General features: G+C 37.0%; 1 protein-coding gene across 1 annotated transcript in view; it reads right to left on the bottom strand.

The window, feature by feature from the left end:
• LOC124556058 (stress response protein NST1-like) overlaps positions 1 to 21,198 on the bottom strand; it is a 630,068-nt gene that overhangs the window by 78,886 nt on the left and 529,984 nt on the right. The window contains exon 13 of the mRNA XM_047130088.1: positions 13,454 to 13,636. Coding sequence (XP_046986044.1) covers positions 13,454 to 13,636 — 183 coding nt within the window. The remainder of the gene's footprint in view (positions 1 to 13,453; positions 13,637 to 21,198) is intronic.

Genomic DNA, 21,198 nt, shown 5'->3' with positions numbered 1-21,198 from the left:
GAGAAAACTGAATTTGAAGTTTTCCAACAATTTTTAATGTCTTACAGTAAGGTCCATTTTTCACAACTGGCAATATGGCTGTGTAGTAGGAAGCTCCCCTGCCACACAGAAGTCCTGGAATCAATTCCTGGCTGATGTAAATTTTTGAACAGAGGCCCATGTTCTACTAGCATTTCCATAAAGTGTAAAATACATAAAGAGGGCAAAAGTCAGTAGACTGGTATCATCTGGCTCATGTCTCATTTCAGTCATGACTTTTTTTCATTCTTTTTTGTTCAATTCAAATACCTGCATCATTTAAATTAAAATTCATCAGATGTATGCTAATTAACACATATCTAATTGTCATTTTTATGAAAAATTCACCTCTCCTTGTTTCTAATTACATAGCATACACAAAAATCCAATTTCATTGCAAATATAAATACTTGATTACCTATCTTTTGTAAAGGATTGTTAATAAAGATTGTTTAAATTAAAGAAACACATTACAATTTTTTTTCATCTTTATGTATTTTATGCTTCATGCAAATACTCATGTAACATGCACTTTCATTTAAAATCTTACCACAACTGAGAAGTGAGCCCAACCCACTCACTTGGTAGACAAGTGTACTACTACAGAGCCACTCACACAGCATTACTTCAGGGTATTACAGATGTGCAGAAAACTTCAATGTTTATTCTCTTGAGAATTACTATGTGTTGCATTGAACTGCTTTGGGAAATCAATGTTTGAGTTCTGAACTTCACATAATGAAAATATTTTAAAAATACTACGAGTAAACATGAAATGTTTATTCCACTCAGGAACAATTTAAACAACAAAATGTTTCTTGCCACAACTTTTATCTTAATAATACAGTGATTTTCATAGTCTGCAGCTGTATTGTTACATAAACCAAACATTGTACACCATAAACCAATACACCCTATTACAATCACATATGCAATAATTATTATGAACATCTATAGAGGCAACTGAGACTTCACTTTTTGTTTAATTTTTTGCTACCATTTTCCTAAATTTCAAAGTAAAACTTTTGCTCTGCAGGTAATGGCCCACCAAAATATAAATCTGTCATTAATTAAAACTGCAACGTCTGTTCAAAAATCCAGAACTTTGTCCACAATTTTTCTTGCGCTTACCTTTTACTTATTGTGTATGGTCTCCTTCAAAATACTCTTCTCCAAAATTGATATATCACTCCCAACATTATTTCCACTTCCAGAAGCAGTCTTGGTATGCCTCTTGCTAGATCGTGCAACGTGCTGTCTGCGAATGTTTTTATCTCATCTATCATTGCAAATCTTCACCCAGTCAATGGGTTTTTCAACTTTGGAAATAAAAAATGTCTGCAGTGGCCAGGTCTGGAGAGTACAGGGGATGTGGCAGCACAGTGATTTCATTTTTTATTCAATAGTCATGCACCAACAAGGATGAATGTGCAGGTGCGTTATCATGATGCAAGAGCCATGAATTGTCTCACCACATTTCAGGGCATTTCCTTCTCACATTTTCTTGTACGTGTTGCAACATGTCCTGACAGTATCATTGATTAACATTTTGTCCCTGTGGCATGAATTCATGATGAACTAATCCATCAAAGTAAAAGAAAACTATCAGCACAGCTTTGACATTTGACCTGACCTGATGAGCTTCTTTTGGTCTTGGAAAACCTTTCCCAACCCATTGTGAAGATTAAACCTCGGTTCCAACATCATAACCATAGACCTACATCTCATCAGCAGTTACAGTTCTCTTAAGGACTATCTCATTCTCATTTGTGTGATCCAAAAGCTTTTCATCGATTGTGAGGTGCAGGTCTTTCTGGGCTTGACACGTGAGCCATGGTATGAACTTGGCGGCAGCGTGATGCATTCCAAGATGCTGTGTCAGGATTTCATGACATGATCCAACTGAAATGTTAAATTCTTCTGCAATCTCTCAGATGGCCAACCTTTGATTGGCATGCACAATTTTGTTGATGTTCCTGACATGAGCATCATCAGTAAATGTCGAAGGGCATCCTGAATGAGGATAATCTTTAACTTTCATCTGGCCATTTTTAGATCATGTGAACCATTGTGAGTATGGCTTAAGGACTCATCATTGTAGGCTTCCTGCATCATTTGGTATGCCTCTGTAAAGGGTTTCTAGAGATTCACGGAAAATTTAATGAAGACACATTGCCCTTCTAACTCCTCCACCTCAAAATTCACAGTGTTTTACTCAATACAGCACTGAACAATACTAACAGATGTACAACAATGAAACTTCCAACAGTTACACATTAAACACGTGTGTGCAGGGATGCCAACCATACTTTGCTCCATCACAGCACTGGTGTGAAATTATAAAGGTCCGGAATTTTTTGAACAGACCATGTATATAGCAAACCAGTGTTTGTGCTGAGACCTGTACCATTTCATGAGCAACGCTGTACCATTTAAGCCACGAGAGTATGTGTCATTAATTGATTTAAAGCTAGAATTTGCTAATATTTCTCTCCTGTGTTTGCATGGCAGCACTCCCACATATTTTTCTAGATTAACACCCAAAGGTGAAAGGATATGGCAAAGAGTAGGTTAGCCACAACCTACAGGATGGTCCCAGACTGTAACTATTAGTGTGAAGCAAAGTGCACACTAAAAATAATTCTCCTACGACACTGTAATTATGTGCTTGGAGAAAACTTGAGTTAAATTTTGTCTCTTGTGGAAAATGATATATAATACGAGTATATTTCACGACCTGACACAAAGCTTCAATATTTATCTCCCAGAAGTACCATTTTCAGCAAATGATCTAAGAAGAGTGATAGTTTTAGTTTGAAGAACTGGAGGAAGGAAGATTTGGGTTTAACATCCCATTGACAGTTTCATTATGAAACAGCCCCATAGGTTGTGACAAAGTGAGTCTTTCTCTTTAAATAACAGTTGTAGTGCCATATTGACCAGAAATCTTTCTGTTGTGTAGATTATTTTGGGTCAGTTAGGTCTGTGACTTTAGATCAGGTCGGCTTATTACAGGGAGAGACAGTCACTGTCATTTGTCACAATCAGAAGCCAAAGAAGAATGAAAAAAAATTCTGTACCCCTCAATTGCCATAATTTACACAATTTGAATATACACCTATAGTTATACTAGGAAGACTTGAGCTTTTCAGAAATTATTATAGAACAGGCTTAATAATCAATAAGGGCTATCAATAAAAAATGTTATATAGTCCTGTAAGATATGTAGGAGAAACTCTGTTGAATATGGAGAAATGAAAAAGGTATACCAGCTCACTGAAGCTTTGACTTAACCTATGAGGTACTGCAAATAGCTCAACTGATAGAACACTACCTGCAGAAAGCAAATATCTAGATTAAATTCATTATCCACCACAGTTGTAATCTGATAGAAAGGAACATATGCAGTATTCTCTAATGACTCTTGCACACTCAGGCAGAGACAAGAATCACAAGCTACTTTTTAAACCAAGAAATATCAGTAGCTTGTTTGAAGAAAGATGGTGCCAAGTTAAAAAGCTTGGCATTATTACTAGTTTACCCAAAGTTTTTCTGATTAAGTTTTGAATTACAAACAGTCTATTTTGAAAAAGGTCTTCAAGAAGGACGACCATCTCCCTCAAAGTACACTATTGACTGTACTTATAAGTGCTGCAAAAACAAAGTACTGCTTGAAATACATAAGGTCTGCTTTTATATTCACTGCTATTTTCCAAAATAGTATGCCATAATAGAATTAGCTGATCACTATAATCAGTTACCTATGATTTGAATTTCAGTAGGAACTTGATTTATTATATAACCCTGTAATATACAGCCTTTTTGGCATAATCTAGGTTAAAAATTGGAGTCCTGAAATCTTCACTTATAAAATAATGTTTAAAACTTATTCCTTTAAATTTCAAATAAAATGAGTAGTATAAAAAAATTAAATCCTGAGTAAACATGGAGGAAAGTTAGAGGAATGGGCTGTACTCATCTGTAGAGATTTTTCTCTTTAGTAATGGGTACAAATTTCACGGAAAGAAAGACAAAGCAGTGAATGAAATATTATGTGCCTGATGGAATCTGATGTGGATTTGTGAATGAAAGCATTTAGATGTGCAAGTAACTTTAACCATGAGTATCCATATTTATATTTACCTTTAAGTCTCATGTTATTATTATTATTATTATATCATGAAGTAAAGCTGTCATCAATCTGAAGATTGCTTTACTAGGCATGTTCCTGCTAAGGGTGGTATCCCAGATCATGCATACATGATCATTGATGGTATGCCTTTGCTTTCATCTGAACTTTGAGCTGAGTTACCCAGCCTCATTAAAAGGACACCTACAGCTTAATGTGAATTCTGAACCACAGTGTCACTTGGCATTTTTCACATAAACAAACATTTTCAGAGATGAAAGAAGTGGTAAGTGACAGATAAAAATCCTAGGATTGACCAGGGATCAAACCCTTGATCTTTGGATCTATAATCTGCACCACCAAGCCATGTTTTATTATTATTACTTTACTGTAGATTACATCCTCACACTATGACTACCTTCAACTACTTGCCTCAAGCCAGTGGCAGTGGATGAACAATTTATTGCAGACAGGTTCTAATGTTCTGGTACTTTTCCATAAAATATTGTATACAAAATCTGACACAAAAAGAAGGAGAGAAATGCAGGAAATTTGTGTGATTACCAAATACACTCATCAGCAACTGAATATGAGGTAGCTGTTGTATTGGAGAGAGTCACCACAGTGAATAAAATAGTTTGACATCAGACCTAATGGTGACTGTTGATATGACAGCATAGGATGAGAAAGACATGCTGTCTCAGCATATTTAGTTGGACACACATTATGAGTGCCTGATGCAGGGGAACTCTCCATGGTTACACAGTCACTGGGCTTGTCACATGCTACCTTGTTATGGTTGCAATGAGAGTACCTCAACTCCACCACCAGAGTCAACTGCAGTGGGGAACAGTGTGTTAATGACAAGGGTGCTGCCAACTGTATTGGACTGAAATGGTGCAGCGAATCTTTCATAAATTCAGGACTGGATGACAACAACCAACAAGCTGTGACCAGCTACACTATCCAGAACCATCTCTTCATTGTAGGGTACAATGTCACTGGCTCACACATGTATCTCTGCTCACTGAACATCAAAGAGAATATATATTAGCGTAGGGGTAGAGACACAGCAAACATTGGTATACACTGATGGATACTTATGATTATGTTAAAACACATTAAGATTGCCAAGGGCCTCCTTTCAGGCCAGTTTTGAAGGTATTCTCAGGTGAAGGTTGTTTATAAGTGATGAAAAGGGATCCCTGGTTACTAGTGAACAATAATGAACTCTACTATCTAATTCTGTGCATCTGTTCATTCGCCTATAGTATACTGCACATGACTTATATCATCAGTAAGCCAATACTTCTTCTGAACATTCTTGAAGCTTGTAAGGATGGTATAAGGAACCATACTTCATTAACATGGTATGACTGTATTTCCTCCACATTACCAGACCTCAGTTCTACTTAAATCTGGCAGTTGAATGATATACATGTGCCCTGGACACAGACCATTCTCCATGAGTTGTGGGTGGAGGTTGAACTGCCACGGATTAGGACGACTCCTCAATGCTTTCAGTATTTTGTGGAGTCATTCTTGCAAAAGGGTGTTACATGATATTAAGTAGCTGCCTCTAATTCAGTTGCTCAACACTAAGTGTTCAGTTAAAGGTGCCTAAACTCAAAGTAAGACTTAGTTGAGTCCATACAAATCCAAAATTATTCCTTCAAAACAGTTTTGCATTCCATTTTCCATGAGGATTCACAGGTTTGACATATTCATCATAGTGCAGAGCCCAAGAACACATTTGTAGTAAACTTGCTGTCCACAGCCACTTATTTTTGTTTTTGTATTTCCAGAAGTTGTATATTCCATGCATAGATAAGTATGGACACTATATGTGAACCATCAGTGCACATGTGGTTCCAAATAATGTGTTATGGGTAGTCCATATTATTCTACATTTGCCACCTGTGAAACAATACTATGCTGTGCAGCTCAGCTCAGCATATTTGTGATTCTGTTTTGAAATGGACATAATACAGCGTGACAATTATTGAACCATATGAAATGAAATCATCATAACTTCTGAACAGTTTGCGTCAGGATGTTCAAGCTGCACAGCTGACCACAGGGCGAGATGGAAATTAGGATGCAGATGCGCACTCATCTTCTTGTTGTTGGTCATTTGCACATGGAAATGTCCCAGTACAGCACATTTGGGGGACTGAGAATCTGCATTTCACAATCAAGAAGTCTCTTCACCCTCAACAGGTGACTGTGTGGTGTACAATATCCAGTCACAGAATAATCAGTGCAACATTTCTTGATGGCACGGTGACTACCAAATGGTATGTGAAAGTTTTGGAAGATGATTTCATCCCCATTACTGAAAGTGACCCTGATTTCAACAAGGTGTGGTTCATGCAAGTTGCAACTCAACCACAATGAAGCAGAAGAGTGTTTGATGTCCTTGAGGAGCACTTTGGGGACCATATTCTGACTTTGGGGTGCACAGAGGCCAATAGTATAGGCCTCAATTGGCCACCATATTCTCCAGATCTGAACACATGCGACTGCTTTTTGTGGGGCTATATTAAAGAAAAGGTGTACATCAATAACCCCAAAACCATTTCTCAGCTGAAAACAGCCATTCAGGAGGTCATTGATAGCACCAAATGTTCCAACACTTCAGTGGGTCATGAAGAATTTTTTTATTCATCTGCGTCACATGATTGCCAATGAAGAAAGGCATATTGAACATGTCATAACCTAAATACAAATAGCTGTAGTGACATTTACATGTTGAATAAAGTATCTGCATGCCATAGTTTGTAACTAATTCTTTTTTTTCATATAGTTCAATAATTGTCACCCTGTATCTTAAGCCCACCACCACCAATGGCCGGGATGGTGCTCCATACTGACTATCATTCTACAATATGAACACTGGTGTACAAAGTTAAAGCAACAAAGTGCTATTTCCCCATCCTGTATCAAATTCACAATAGAATCATACAAACTGTCAATCAGATGTCTGTACGATCATGTTCTGCACTGAAGATGGCATTTCTGTCAATGGACAACCACACCAATAATGATGTCAAAGCATCTACGAAAGGAGGTAGTGTTTGCGAGGTAGCCCCACATCCACAGTCGCTGTGTACACAGTCACAGATGGTGTAGTTAGGCACAGAGAAGATGCCTACTAGACTCCCTGCCATGGGAGCCCATAGAAGGAAAGTAAGCAGGACAGTCACAAACTGATTTGGCCCGATTGCTTAATGTGAATCGTTCAGGTGTTTCTTGGATGTGGTGACAGTTTGTACAGACAGAAACTCTATCCCAAAGACCAAAGCAGGGCCAACCATTTGTGATTTCAGATGAGAGGACCATTATTTGACTGTAAGGGGATGACACTACCGCCTTAGTACTGCACAGCAACTGGCACGTGAGCTCGCAGTATCCACTGAACATGTTATATCAAGGCAAACAGTGTGCAGAAGACTTCGGCAGAGCAGCCTTCATTATTGGAGACTTGCTGCATGTCTACCTCTGACGCATCTTTGCAGAAGGAACATCGAGAGTGGAGTCATCAACATGCCACCTGGGTGGTCCAACAGTGGGCCAATGTTGTTTTTACAGAGGAGTCCTGATTTAATCTGGAGAGCAATTCTCAATGGATTCGCATCAGGAGGGAATATGGAACATGATTTTGGGACCCAAATATTGTGGGAAGAGACAGATATTGAGGAGGATGGCTAATGGTGTAGGCAGGGATTATGTTTACCACTCGAACTCCACTTCATGAAACTGGATGGGTGCATTGGCAAGGTTTAACTGCTGTCAGGTATTGTGACATGATCTTGGGACCTCATTTGTGGTTGTTGAGAGTTTATGTGTGCTCAGACTTCATACTGATGGATGATAATGCTCAACCTCATAGTGCACAGGTGGTTGATGTTTTCTTGGAAACAGGAGATATCACATGCATAGTGTGGTCTGCTCACTCTCCTGGTTTGAACCCCATAGAGCATGTCTGGGATGCACTAGGGAGATGGCTTGCATTATGCTGGTATCCAGCAACCACTCGCCAAGATTGCGAGCAGCTCTGCAGGGAGAATGGGAGTTATTGCCTCAACATGAGACTGATGACATCATTTACAGTATGCCCCGTTGTTGTCAGGCCTGTATTGCTGCCAGATGTGGTCCCACCCCATACTAAGCACACTAGCCAGTTGTTGTAATGTGTGTGAAAATCTATTAAGTCTGAAAAATGAAGAACATTTTTGTCTACCTTTATGCATGTTGTTGTTGTTTATGTTCTGTATTATTTACATTGTTTCTACTTTACTATCACCTGTTTATACTGTTTTGAGGCAAAATAAAAGCAACATTGCAAAATTACCTTTTGTTGCTTTAATTTTGGACACCAGTGTAAGTTAACTTAAGTCAAAACAGTAACCCTCATATTAAAAATAAATAACTAAATAATTTATAGGGTTTTTATCTATTTCACCTGAGCAATTGAGCCTAGTACACATCTGTACTACAAGAATAGTTTACAGGCACCAATTGTAACTGAACGCCGATTATAACATGTGAATGTCATACCTGTTTCAAAAATGTAATTTTAGGTGATAGTGTGGCATCACACACTCAGCTTTGATAAATTACTGGCTCTTGAAGTCTTGTAAAATTAAGGAATTTTCTACACTGATACAACACATGTTTTCACTCAACTAATGACAGGATACATATATTGGAAAGCCTGTGTGTGAACATAACGATCTTTTGCCAGCACTTCTGATGAAAAAATTGCTCTCTGCTGCAATATCTCAAGAGAAAAAACTAATAATAAGGGCAAAACTAAATAAGAATAATCATGACTATTGTGGAGTTACATAGAAATTATCCATAAAACTCATGGATAAATACAATTCAAGATGGATGCACAGTAGAACATTTACACAGTCATTATAGCTTCAGTGTTTAGCTTATGTACAGTCCTGTTTCCTGTAATAGTAGTTAAAACAAATATTTCTCTAAAGGATTGTGCAGTCAGACACATTTTCAAAGATAGTCTGCTATAGTAGGATTAGCTAATGACTGTAATCAGTTACCTTCATGCTACCTTAGTTACTAAATGGTGGGACAGGAGCAAACAAGGGCCTCAGTGAAACAATCATCCTATAATTAACTCAGAACAAATTTAGAAGTCTACAGAAATTGTAAATCAGGATTCCTGAAAAGATCTCAGTCGGGTTATTCATGAATGCGGGTATCTTTTTTCACACAATATTCCATACTGGTGGGAAAGAAACATGGAGGAGCAAGTGAGAAAGTAAATGAAAAGTGGCACTCTGATTAAATGAAAAAGTGAACAACATTTAACAATCTGAGAATAAAGAAATAAAAATGTGTTACAGACAGAATTGAGAACAACTATTTCGGAAATGAAAAACAATACATGAGGAATGGAAAGGCACAAAGAATCAGTGCAGATAGAAGCAAAAATTGTTTAAATAGAAGAAAAAGGCCCTGAAAATAAAACCTTCATCAAACAAATGCCAGGAAAAGTGCAACAGCTAGTATGAAAAATAGAAGAGATAAAAGCAGTTCAAAATGATGGAGAGAAAAGGAACTGTAGAAAAAATATTTCGCATCACTGAGTCCATGAGGTGACATAAGAGAGAAAATATTGATTTTAGTCAGAAATAAAAACAAAAGTTGGGGAGGTGTGTTAAATTTAGAAGCTTATAATGCAAAACAGTAGAAAGAGAGTAAATGACTGCAGCAGGTACACATGCTGATAACAGAATACACAAAAATGAAAATTCAGAAAGGGGCACAAACTGATATTCATTGGCCAAGTGAGTGAGAAAATCATCTCAGTAACAGTGCCTGTATGTAATTGAAGTTACATTTGTCTTCTTCATATAGTCTTGTCTCTATAATTCTACACATGAGAGAATAATTTCTGGACAAGAGCAGAAGATTTAAAACAGGCCAGCAAACAGAATTATGGTTCCTTGACAGGGTCACTATGAACAGCCAACTCTTCTTCACACCTATGTGGCAAGGATTTGAAAGCTCAAAGATGAGTTTCTGAGCTACATTGTTCAACTCCTTCTGTCCCAAGATGATATGCTGTGACCAAGATTCTGATAAATTCTATCCAAAAGAACAGACACCACTCTCATACATACATTTTTTAACATTTCAGTGTGGATGCACAAATATCATCTGAACTCCTGCAGGAATCAGTAGTTGGTTGAATATGTCTGACAGAACAGAAACCAGTCAAATATATATATATTTCTGTAAGAGCACAACAGCTCCTTGACATCTGTTTCAGTGCAGATGCAGTAATATTGTGCATACTCCTACAGGAATGAATAATTTGCAAGCAGGGGGTAAATGGACAAAGGGTGCTGCATTGTAGTGTATGATAAGTTGGAAATATGGGTTGGTCATGAACCATGTCTGGATGGCCAAAGCTGTTAAGACACCCACTCATGAGATGTGGTAAATCTAGGTTTGAGTCCTAGTCCGGCACAAATTTCCAACTTTCACCACTGCATTACCACAAGGCCCTATGTGGTTGAGAGTCATGAATTCCCCACACACCCCTTCCCTTCCCTTCCCCATTCTCTACTTCATATAAATATGTGAACCAGCCTCATCATTTCAAGTTGTGTCATTTGTGTTGGACATGTCCAACAGAACAGATACCACTCAAATGTATAGATTCCTGTGTAGTAGTCCAGATTGTTCTTATCACCCTTCTTATGTAGTGGGTGAATGATGGCCATGGTTCTATGTTTGAGGAATTGTTTTGCTATCCAAATTTTTGTCTGTACAAACATGGTCTAGCTGCCACTCCATCCTTTCTCTAGTCTGGATGTTTCCATGTTTTGAATTTATTAAAGCTGTAAAGAGCTTTGAATTACTACAGCTTTTGCAGCTACAGCCCAGTATGCTCCCTCCACTCCCACACCTACCAAGCATTCAAGTTGTCCCATCAACCACATCCACCACTGACTACCCCTTTAAGTTACAATAGTAATTCTGTAGCTGCGAGAAGGTTGTGTAACTTCCATAACACCCCCTCACCTATAAGAAAAAAGATTACAATACAGTTCAAAAGCTGGATCACTTTTGGTTCTGTTCAGTGTATTCTTTCCACTGTTCCTCACTTCTCTGTAAAGTAAGTGGAAGCTTCATTTTTTCTCCTATGAGATTTTTCTCTTAGGTTTTTTACAATTATCTTAACAGATTAAGTGTTGTAATGAGTGCTCACTATTGCATTGAAATGATAAAGAGAGAATGAGGAATTCAATGTTCTCCATTTCAATAAAAATACTGCAATTGATCCAGTATCAGGAATGTTACTGTAGTATGTATACTATAGTATATCCTAACAGCAACATATATGTGGTTAAGAAGTTACTGGAACAGGAAAGAAAGAAAGCTGTTCTCATTTTAAAACTGTTCTTTTGACATTACTTAGAATTTGAAAAACCCGTTTGCTTGTACACAGACATTCTCAAAGCAAACTGAAGTTTGTGTCACTGAAATATTACACATGGTAACTGGGGCTGGAATGACATGTGTGTGGTTTCATTATTTAGAGATAGTGCTTTGATGGTTTGGGTTAGTTATTTTCAACTAGATGAACTGATTGTTCTGTTGCTGCAACAGCTCCCATCTGTGTGGTCTGTCTGTTTACACTTTCTGCAAGTTGAAGTTTCCACAGTTTGTTATCACAAAATGTGTATTATAGTAACATAAAATATAATGATTACATAGAATTACATGTGCTAGACATTCTATGATGAAATGAGTGACAGACAAAAACTAATTTAAGAGTCTGAATGAAATATTCTCCAGACAACTAATTTGGCATTTTACCTCCACTTCTTAGCATATAAAAAAACATATAACTTACAACCATTTGTCGAACAAAATGATACCATAAATGGAAACATAATGGGTAAATTTTGCCATCTCATGTACTGCAATTTTTTCATCACAGACTGGAAAATTATTTCCACAAATAAGACTAGTGGAACCCATATCATATAAAGACTAGTGGGGTTAGTATCATAACCCCAACTAACATGTAATCATTTTCAAACAAACTTGTTAGCTGGCTCTCTTTTAAACAATAACAGCTGATACATGAGCATTATGTAGAGGGAACATGAAGAAAGTGAATCCCCATATGTTTGCAATTGTTTGATTTCAGTGATGTGTTAAAGATCTTAGTGAAATATGATGACGCAAATAAGAGGTACCATTCCAATACACAGTTATTACAAATACAAATAAATAAGGTGAACAAAATAATAACTCTCCTATTTATGAAACTACAGTACTTTTCTGTGTCGGTGATAGAAACCTACGTGTTTTTATACTATTGTACCTGATTAGCATTCAGGAAAGAATAAACCTGCTCTAATTCATTATAATCATCAGTTTTTACATTAAATTCAATGCTCACTAGAGACCAAGAGTATATAACATATCATCGAAATGTAGTTACAGGAGTAACAGATCACTAAGTTCAATAGGGAACTCTTTGATAGCTTCTCTATTGTAACATGATGTGATTATGTAAACAACTCAGTGACGTACAAGTATGTAAACATTTGTTAATTAATAATGAATAATATGATGTGCAATTTTAGGGGAAACTATAGAGGCAAGCCTGAAGGATACTACCAAAGACACAATGTATATAGATAGATGTCTCAAAAAGCATAGAACATGATACGAGTTTCTCAATGAACCAAGAGATACTGAGTGGGGATTCCAAGATACTTCAACTACCTACTTCTATTTTCAAATTCAATAGTAATAATTACAATCCAATTTTACGAAACTATTAATCAAATCTGTATCCAACCTATTAATTCACATGCTTAAAAATGATTTACAGATGAATGATGACAGTTTCAACAGCTAAATTCAATACTGTCATACACTTACAGACAAAATCATCAGACCTCTGAAAGAAACAAAACCATAAAATAATCTTATGTAAAAATTTCAGTTGAGTATAAATGTATAATTCTCTTCTATTAGCTTATAAATGTGTTCAGTACTAAAAATTATGACCATATAGCTACCTAGAAAAAAATATGCTTTCAGATATCAAATGATTAAGTCTCAGAGTGTATATTGCATGACTGTATGAATATACCCTGCACCAAAAACATGTTTTAAAGGGTTTGCATACATCACTTCCAATACCATCTGTAGTTTAATAACAGGCTTCATCTACAGCACTGCTAAGCAGACATCAACATCCATCCATCTTTACAACACCCGGCCCAACTATATCAGTTTACTTACTGGATTCTTTTGTGTCAGCAACTTTGGTCCTGTCGCCTCTGACTTTAGCTCCTTGCACCCCACTCACCACCGATTTTGTCGGCATTTGTTTGGCTTTAACGGTGTGATGGGATTTGCCTTCTTCGGGTTTTAAGGGAGCAGAGCTACTTTTAGGACGGGAAGGACCTGTTGTGGTTAAGGAGGCTAGAAAAAGGTGAGAAGCAGTTGTAAAAAATATTAGCCTTCACAATCTAAAATCTGGCTCCAGCTACTTGAAAAATGTGAATTAATGTGTTTGAACACTAGCACATACAACATACATGACCAGACATACAAATTGCAACTATTAAACTAAGTTTCTAAACTCTTTTTTATTAAACAATTGACATTAATTTTGAAAGGAAATTTGCATTAGCAGAGAAACTTACAGTAATAAGCAACTTGTGTATCAGAGCACAAATAAGCTCTTAACCTAAACATAAAAAAAATAAATGTCATATCCAGGTGAGGTAACATATGTGATAGAAACATACAAACATCAATGAACAACCATTAGGTTGTCCACTGTTTCATTGTCCAGCTAGAACAGTGATAACGTGTCAGACTAAATCTGACTGAACAGCTAATTAAGTGAATAACTAAATATAAAGAAATATTTCGTGTGCCCAGTGAAGAGATCACTAAAACAATTCTCATCTCCAAATGATGACAGAAATGGGCAGCATCACATCACAAAAGGAACTATACTTCTAAAATAGGTGAATTATAAGGAAACATTCCAATTTAAAAGAAAATGGTGCTACCTACTGCACAACAATTATTAGGATCATAATACTCATCTGGCAAAAGATCATTCCCACTCTAAGTCTATAACTGAACATAACATACTGAATTATGGTTACGAGGGATATACCAGAACACATCTGTGCTACTACACAGCCAACAGGAAACACATACTGTTCTATACCTAAATGTGACAGGCATTAATTTTTTGAGACAAACACATGATAAGATTAATAACTACAGCAAATTCTATTTCAACCATTGTGACCAGTCTGAGCAATTTACCATCTTTCCTGCTTTTAAATTAGTGGTTAATATTATTTTCATGTAGCTGCACTACATATATCAAAGGCCTTTTATGGTAATGCTGTGTTTAAACTAGCAATAATATTCCATTGTAATTTATGAAATGTTATTTTTTTAGTTTTAATGAGAACCGGTGGGTTATTAATGTGCCTGATTTTAGAACAACAGTTGTTGTGTATTATGGGAAATAAAAAGTTGTAACTTCAAGAAAATTTTCATTTGATAAGAGTTGAATTTTCTGATTAGCAGTTCTGCATTTTGAGGCTTATGAGAAAATTTATGATTTTTTTCTTTTTTTTAAATCTGGGCAGGTAAAAGAAATTATTGGTAATAACTTAAATGAAGCGCAAACAAACTGGAGAAAAAAACTCTGACTTACTAACAATATAAAAGGTAAACAAGAGTATGCATGTGACTTCAAATCAAACACTTTACAGAATTTCTGGGCTGAGAGGGTATTCCAAAATTAGCAGTTTCAAACCACCATGTAGGAAAAATCAAGTTCAGTTTAAAAAAAGCTACAATATCAAGTTACTCATGCTGTATTAGTTTCCAATGGAAAACTACAGTAACCCATTTAGCAATATCTGAAATATAGAAGGAATATTATGAGGTATTACTACATACATCACAGATAATACACTCTGATCTACATATTCAATTCAAGCTCATTACCTGCATAGTCCAAATAGCTCTTCTATTTTAAATATCAGTTTTTGACCTTAGTGCTTCAGTCATTTGCAGCATGACTGTTGCAAAATACTGGATATGACAGCAGAGCACTCACAAATACACATGGAGATAATGGTCAGACACAGAAGAGGAACATTTACCATTGTATATGGGCTATAAGAGCCACATTCTTTATAGCAAATAAATTTATTAATCATATTAAATTTAGATAAACACACAAAATAATTTTTCATAAAACTAAAACTTTTTTCATATGTGAAACAAATTATTTCACTGATGATTATTTACACGCACACATAAATGTTTGTTGCAAATCATCCCTAAAACATACTATTTAGCTGTTTATATAAATGAGATGTGTACAATCTGTACATATTTTGTACTTATATGATTTTTGATTGAAATATACCAAAACTCCATTTTCCTACAGAGTGTGTTAGCAGACACAAAATCAGATAGTAAGACACATATGTGTTAGGTTTTTAGAGTGAGACATGCCTTCAGCTGTTAAAACAAAGGAAAGAACTGGGCAAAATACACTAACCACACAAAATGTTACAAGATGGGAAGGAAATTGATTCCCCTCTTGTTCCATTCTGTTGAGTCTTTTTGATCAGGGGACTTTCCTAATTTGTTCATGATCAGTCTCATTTTCTCCAGCAGTTTCTCCCCAGATTAAGGAAATAAATGGTCTGAAATCTAGTGGCTTCTTATATGTCCTTGTGTCCCTTATATCTGCTGGGTAGTTATAATTAAACTTATGGTGTTCCCACTGCTATTGCAGGGCACTGACATATCATAGGTATGTTCGTTAATCAGTGCACTCATGGAGTGTGCTGAAAAAATAATAGTCTGGCTTTGTGCCACCAGGTGCAACAAAAGGCATGATACACAGTCAGAATGTGAGGTAGGTGCAGGAAAATGATAGGAATGATCAAGCACATGATAACAGTGGACCTGGCATGTTAATTAGGATACAGGCACAAATTAGAACATGTGTTCAATATGGTCTCCTTACTCAGCAACATACCGCATCCATAACATGGCATGTTTGACAGTTGCTCACAGCTTATCCAGGGTAATCAGAGCAATGTATCATTGTTTGCTATCATTAAGATCAGGAAGAGTCTGGATACACTCCTGATAGACATGATACTTCAGATATCCCCACAATCAGAAGTCACAAGAATTTATGTCAGGGAGATATGGAAGACCACACACCTTGAAATTGCTTAGAGATGATGCAGTCATTAAAGAAGGTTTCTTGAAGCAAATCTTTTACCTGGCAAGTGACATGTGGTGTCGCCTCATCTTGCATCAAAGCAGTGGTGTGGGCACAGTTGTGTTCTTGGAAAGCTGGACTCATGTGTTGTACATGCAGCTCCTTAAAATATGTAGATTTCACTGTACACCTAATGGGCCTGTGAGGTGTCATGTCATCTGCTTGAAGAAAAATGGATGAAGTATGAAGGAGCTTGTGAAACCATACCATATAATCACAAATACTGAGTGCAGTGAATGTTCCTGCACCAACATGTGGTGCAGTAGAACCCCATATGTAACAGTTGTGTACATTTATGGCACCATGCAGAGTAAAATGTACCACATCCATCCAAAGAATAATCCCCAGCCACACGTCATCCATTTCCATGCATGCGCGTGCACACACGCACACACACACACACACACACACACACACACACACACACACACACACAAACATAACAAAATGTAGGGCAAAGTCACGGTGTTGTAGCCTTTCTTGGGGCTTCATTTGCTGCACATTCTGAATCTTGCAGGTACATCAGTGTAAAATGTGCCACAAAATCTTTTGAACCATTGACCAGGGGAGAGACAATTCCTGTGATGCAGCTTAAGCAGTGGCTGCACAATCTGAGGCATGCGCTGCTTGGTCAGCTATAGATACAGTGACTTCATCAACAATTGTCATGGAAATGGGCCACCTCCCTCTCCATGCTGCACCACTTAATTCACCCATTTCTTCCAATTTCTTGATCATATACTTTAGCCCATTTATTGACATGGGACATCTTTGCATATGTTTCTGTCAATGAAATTCCCATAGTGCAGTGCTGCTTATGCTGGGACTCTGATAAAACAACTTTAACAGCACTGCACAGCTTTTCTTCTCAATAGCTATAGTGTTTTGTATGAAAAATTCAATGTTCTTAACACTTTACACCTACAGTCACTTCACAAAAGAAATCAACACAGGACACCAAGAGACGAACAGTATAATGACATCAAAAAAGGAAACATGTCACCTTCTGACTGCTTACAGAATGTCATTTTCACCTGATGGCAGGAAGAGGAACTATTATTTTTTTCAGCATACTCCCCAGGCGCACCAATTAACGAACATACCTACAGTGTTTCAGCAGCCTGCAATGTATACAGTGTGCAACGCAGCACCTGGCACACCAAATTAATTGTAACCACTGAGTACAAAATTAGAAATTTTATCTACATTTGCCTGCATTTTCATTTCCTGCCATGTGGTAGCAAGATGCACTCTAAGACAAAAAAATAACACAATATGAAGGAGTTATCCAAATGGGATGGAAATTTGTAGATGTACATTTACAGACAAACATACAATTACAATTTCCGAAAAATTGAATGATTTATTCAACAAAAAGAGCTTCACAAACTGAGCAAGTCAAAAACACATTGGTCTACTTCTGGCTCTTATGCAAGTAGTTGTTCAGCTTGGCACAGATTGACAGAGTTCTTGGATGTCCTCTTGAGGGATATTATGCCAAATACTGTGCAGCTGGTGTGTTAGATCATCAAAATCATGAGCTGGTTGGAGTGCCCTGGCCATAATGCTCCAGACATCCTCAGTTGGGGAGAGATCCAGTGATCTCGCTGGTGAAGGTAGGGTTTGGAAAGCACAAAGACAAGCAGTAAAAACTCTCGCCATGTATGTGTGGGTATTATCTTCCTGAAATGTAAGCCCAGGATGGCTTGCTATGAAGGGCAACAAAAGGAGCATAGAATATCATCAACCTACCTCTGTTTTGTAAGGCACTGTGGATGACAACAAAAGGTGTCCTGCTATGAAAAGAAATGGCACTTTGACCATCACTGTTGGATGTTGGACTGTATGGTGGGCAATAATCAGCTTGGTATCCCACCGCTGTCTGGGGTGTCTCCAGATACGTCTTTGCTGGTCATCAGGGCTCAGTTTGAAGTGGGACTCATCACTGAAGACAATTCTACTCCAGTCAATGAGATCCCAGGCCAAAGATGTGTCTGGATATGTCCCAGACAATGGTGAGATAACAAGCTGACTGTTGTCACCATATGGCCTGACAACTCGAAGTGATGGTTTGGGGTGCCACATCTTTTCATAGCTAAATCACTTTGGTTGTCATCCATGGAGCCCTTACAGCACAGTGGTATGTCAATGATATTCTATGCTCCATTTTGTTGTCCTTCATGGCAAGCCATGCCAGACTCTTATTTCAGCAAGATAATGCTCACCCACACACAGCAAGAGTTTCTACTGCGTGTATTTGCGCTCCCAAAACCCTGTCTTAGACAGCAAGATCACCAGATCTCTCGCGAAGTGAGAATTTTTGGAGCATTATGGGCAGGGCCCTCCAACCATCTCAGGATTTTGATGATCCAACTTGCCAATCAGCAGTTGGACAGAATTTGGCATACTATCCCTCAGGAGGACATCCAATAACAATATGAATCAATTCTTGCATAAGGGCCAGAGGTGGACCAATGCATGATTGATTTGCTCAATTGGTGAAGCTCTTTCTCTTGAATAAATCATTAAATTTTTTTGAAACTGTAATCATTTGTTAGCCTGTACACATACATCACATCTATCGATTTCCATCCAATTCAGATAATTATTTCGTGGTGCCTATTTTGTTGATCTTAGAGTGTATATCAAAAATGTTGTTTCCAAGTACTAGATTTTAAATGCCATATTTGCCTATTTCAGTGTTTACAAAGTATATGTAACATTATTTGGGATGTTACACAACAGGAAAGGAGCCCGTGACCACTGGAGATAGTCCCATAGACTATCCCAGTGTCATACAAACATGTTGTATTAATTCGCATAAATCCACCTGATGATGGAGGTATTAGTTTCTATTCTTCTGCCAGAAAAAATTTACATAGTAGGAAATACTTTGAGGTCTGCTCTTGGAGAAAAAATTACTTTTGAGCAAGGAACATACTGGTCGGCTGTAGAGAAACATTGTAATTGGAAGGCTAAGTGGATAATTGAAGATTCACTAGCTTGAAAAGTTGTCCAAGTACATACCATTCAAAATAACACTCGATAAATAAAAGTGTTAAGGGTCTTACTACTGTTTGTGTCAACTCTCAAATTACACTTATCAAAAGCTATGACCTACTGCACAGAAAGAGCAAGATAAATGGAAAGAAATAGTATCATATTTTGATCAGTGGAGCATAACCATTAAACCCAAAGAAGGAGTGGCTAAAATATAGAAACTGTCATAGTCAGAGGTGGTAAAAGGGAGGTGGTAAAAAAATAAAATCATCTGAGATGAATAAACAGGCCTACTGGGAGAAGTTCTACTTAGCTGAAATGAAGTATGCAGTAGGCCTTCAGCTATAAATGAAAGTAAATATAGAATCTTCAGTCCTCAGAACTGGAGAATTCTCATTCAGGTGCTAGAAAGAAGTAAAGTAGTTTAGAAGCTGCAGCTAATAAGGTGAGGCAATATTATTGACAAATCAGGCTCAGAAGAGGGCTGGTGAAAGCAGTGTGCATATTTATATCTCTTATGTACCGTCCCAGGGATTTTTTGTTTGTTTGTTTCATTGCACATGACTGCTGAGTGGTACCATCTGTGGGGGAAAGTGCATGGTTATAACAGTACTTGAAGATGACCAATTATCAGCCAGGAAAGTTGTGTAAAAACAAGTCAATACTGACTGAGAGCTCAGGATGTAGCCACATGCACATAATGGACTTGAACAAGACCCTGTTTGTCTTTTCCTTAAATAGTGTTTGGCATTTAAAATGCTAATGTAATGAGTTTACAAATATGACAGTTTTAGCTGTATTTACCCATCTGAAATATAACTAAAGTACTATAAAATATATAGCAAATACTAATACAAAATAATAATAAAAAAAAGACACCAACAGCAGGACTGGAAAGGCAAGACAAACCTTAACAATTGAGTGGGCCATAGATGGTTAGTTACTGTAACTATCTTACACTCTACTGGCATCATCTACAATATGGCGACATATTGCATATGAGTTTTCAATACATTGTTTCCATTTTGAATTTCTTCAATCTCACCTGCATTAATGATTGTGGTATCTAGTAATAAAAATTTCACTGTAAAGCAAACAAAACTCAATGAGGTCTTCTATTATTAACAGAATAGCCCTGTTATTTGTGCCAAATAAAATGTATTTTGTCTGTCTTGTGTGCACCATTTTGTCTACCAGTGCCTGTGACCTTTTGTAAGTGCTAGACATCTCTAAATTTATTCCGTATAGGTTATTTAAACATTTAGGGTTCCCTAAAAGTTACTATTATGTAATAGCAACTTCAAGAAAATGACAAGAGATTATTGTTGTCATTTGTCCTTTTCAGACCTACTAGAATGTTGAAAAACCATTGCATTTTTCGTGGTCCACAATAAATGGCATATCAGAAAACATTGTGTAGGTTTCTTGTTTTGAAATATTAGGATATGGTACCCTCTTAATACTCAAATATATTTTCGCACATTTGGAGAGAGATATAAATTGTGGCAGCACTGAACAAGAGAAAGGGAACCTAATATACAAGCAAAACAACAATATTAAGTGAAAGAAATCACAACAAATGTCTGTCATTTCTGCAAGAAGTTCTTATGAATGAAGAAACCATCTATATCACTATTTCCTTTATTAATGATGACCAGTTTTGACCTGACCAGTAGATCATTTTCAGATCGAGAACTGCAAG

The sequence above is a fragment of the Schistocerca americana genome, chromosome X, assembly GCF_021461395.2.
Source record: "Schistocerca americana isolate TAMUIC-IGC-003095 chromosome X, iqSchAmer2.1, whole genome shotgun sequence".
NCBI lineage: Eukaryota > Metazoa > Arthropoda > Insecta > Orthoptera > Acrididae > Schistocerca > Schistocerca americana.
This window is presented reverse-complemented; position numbering and strand designations above follow the sequence as displayed.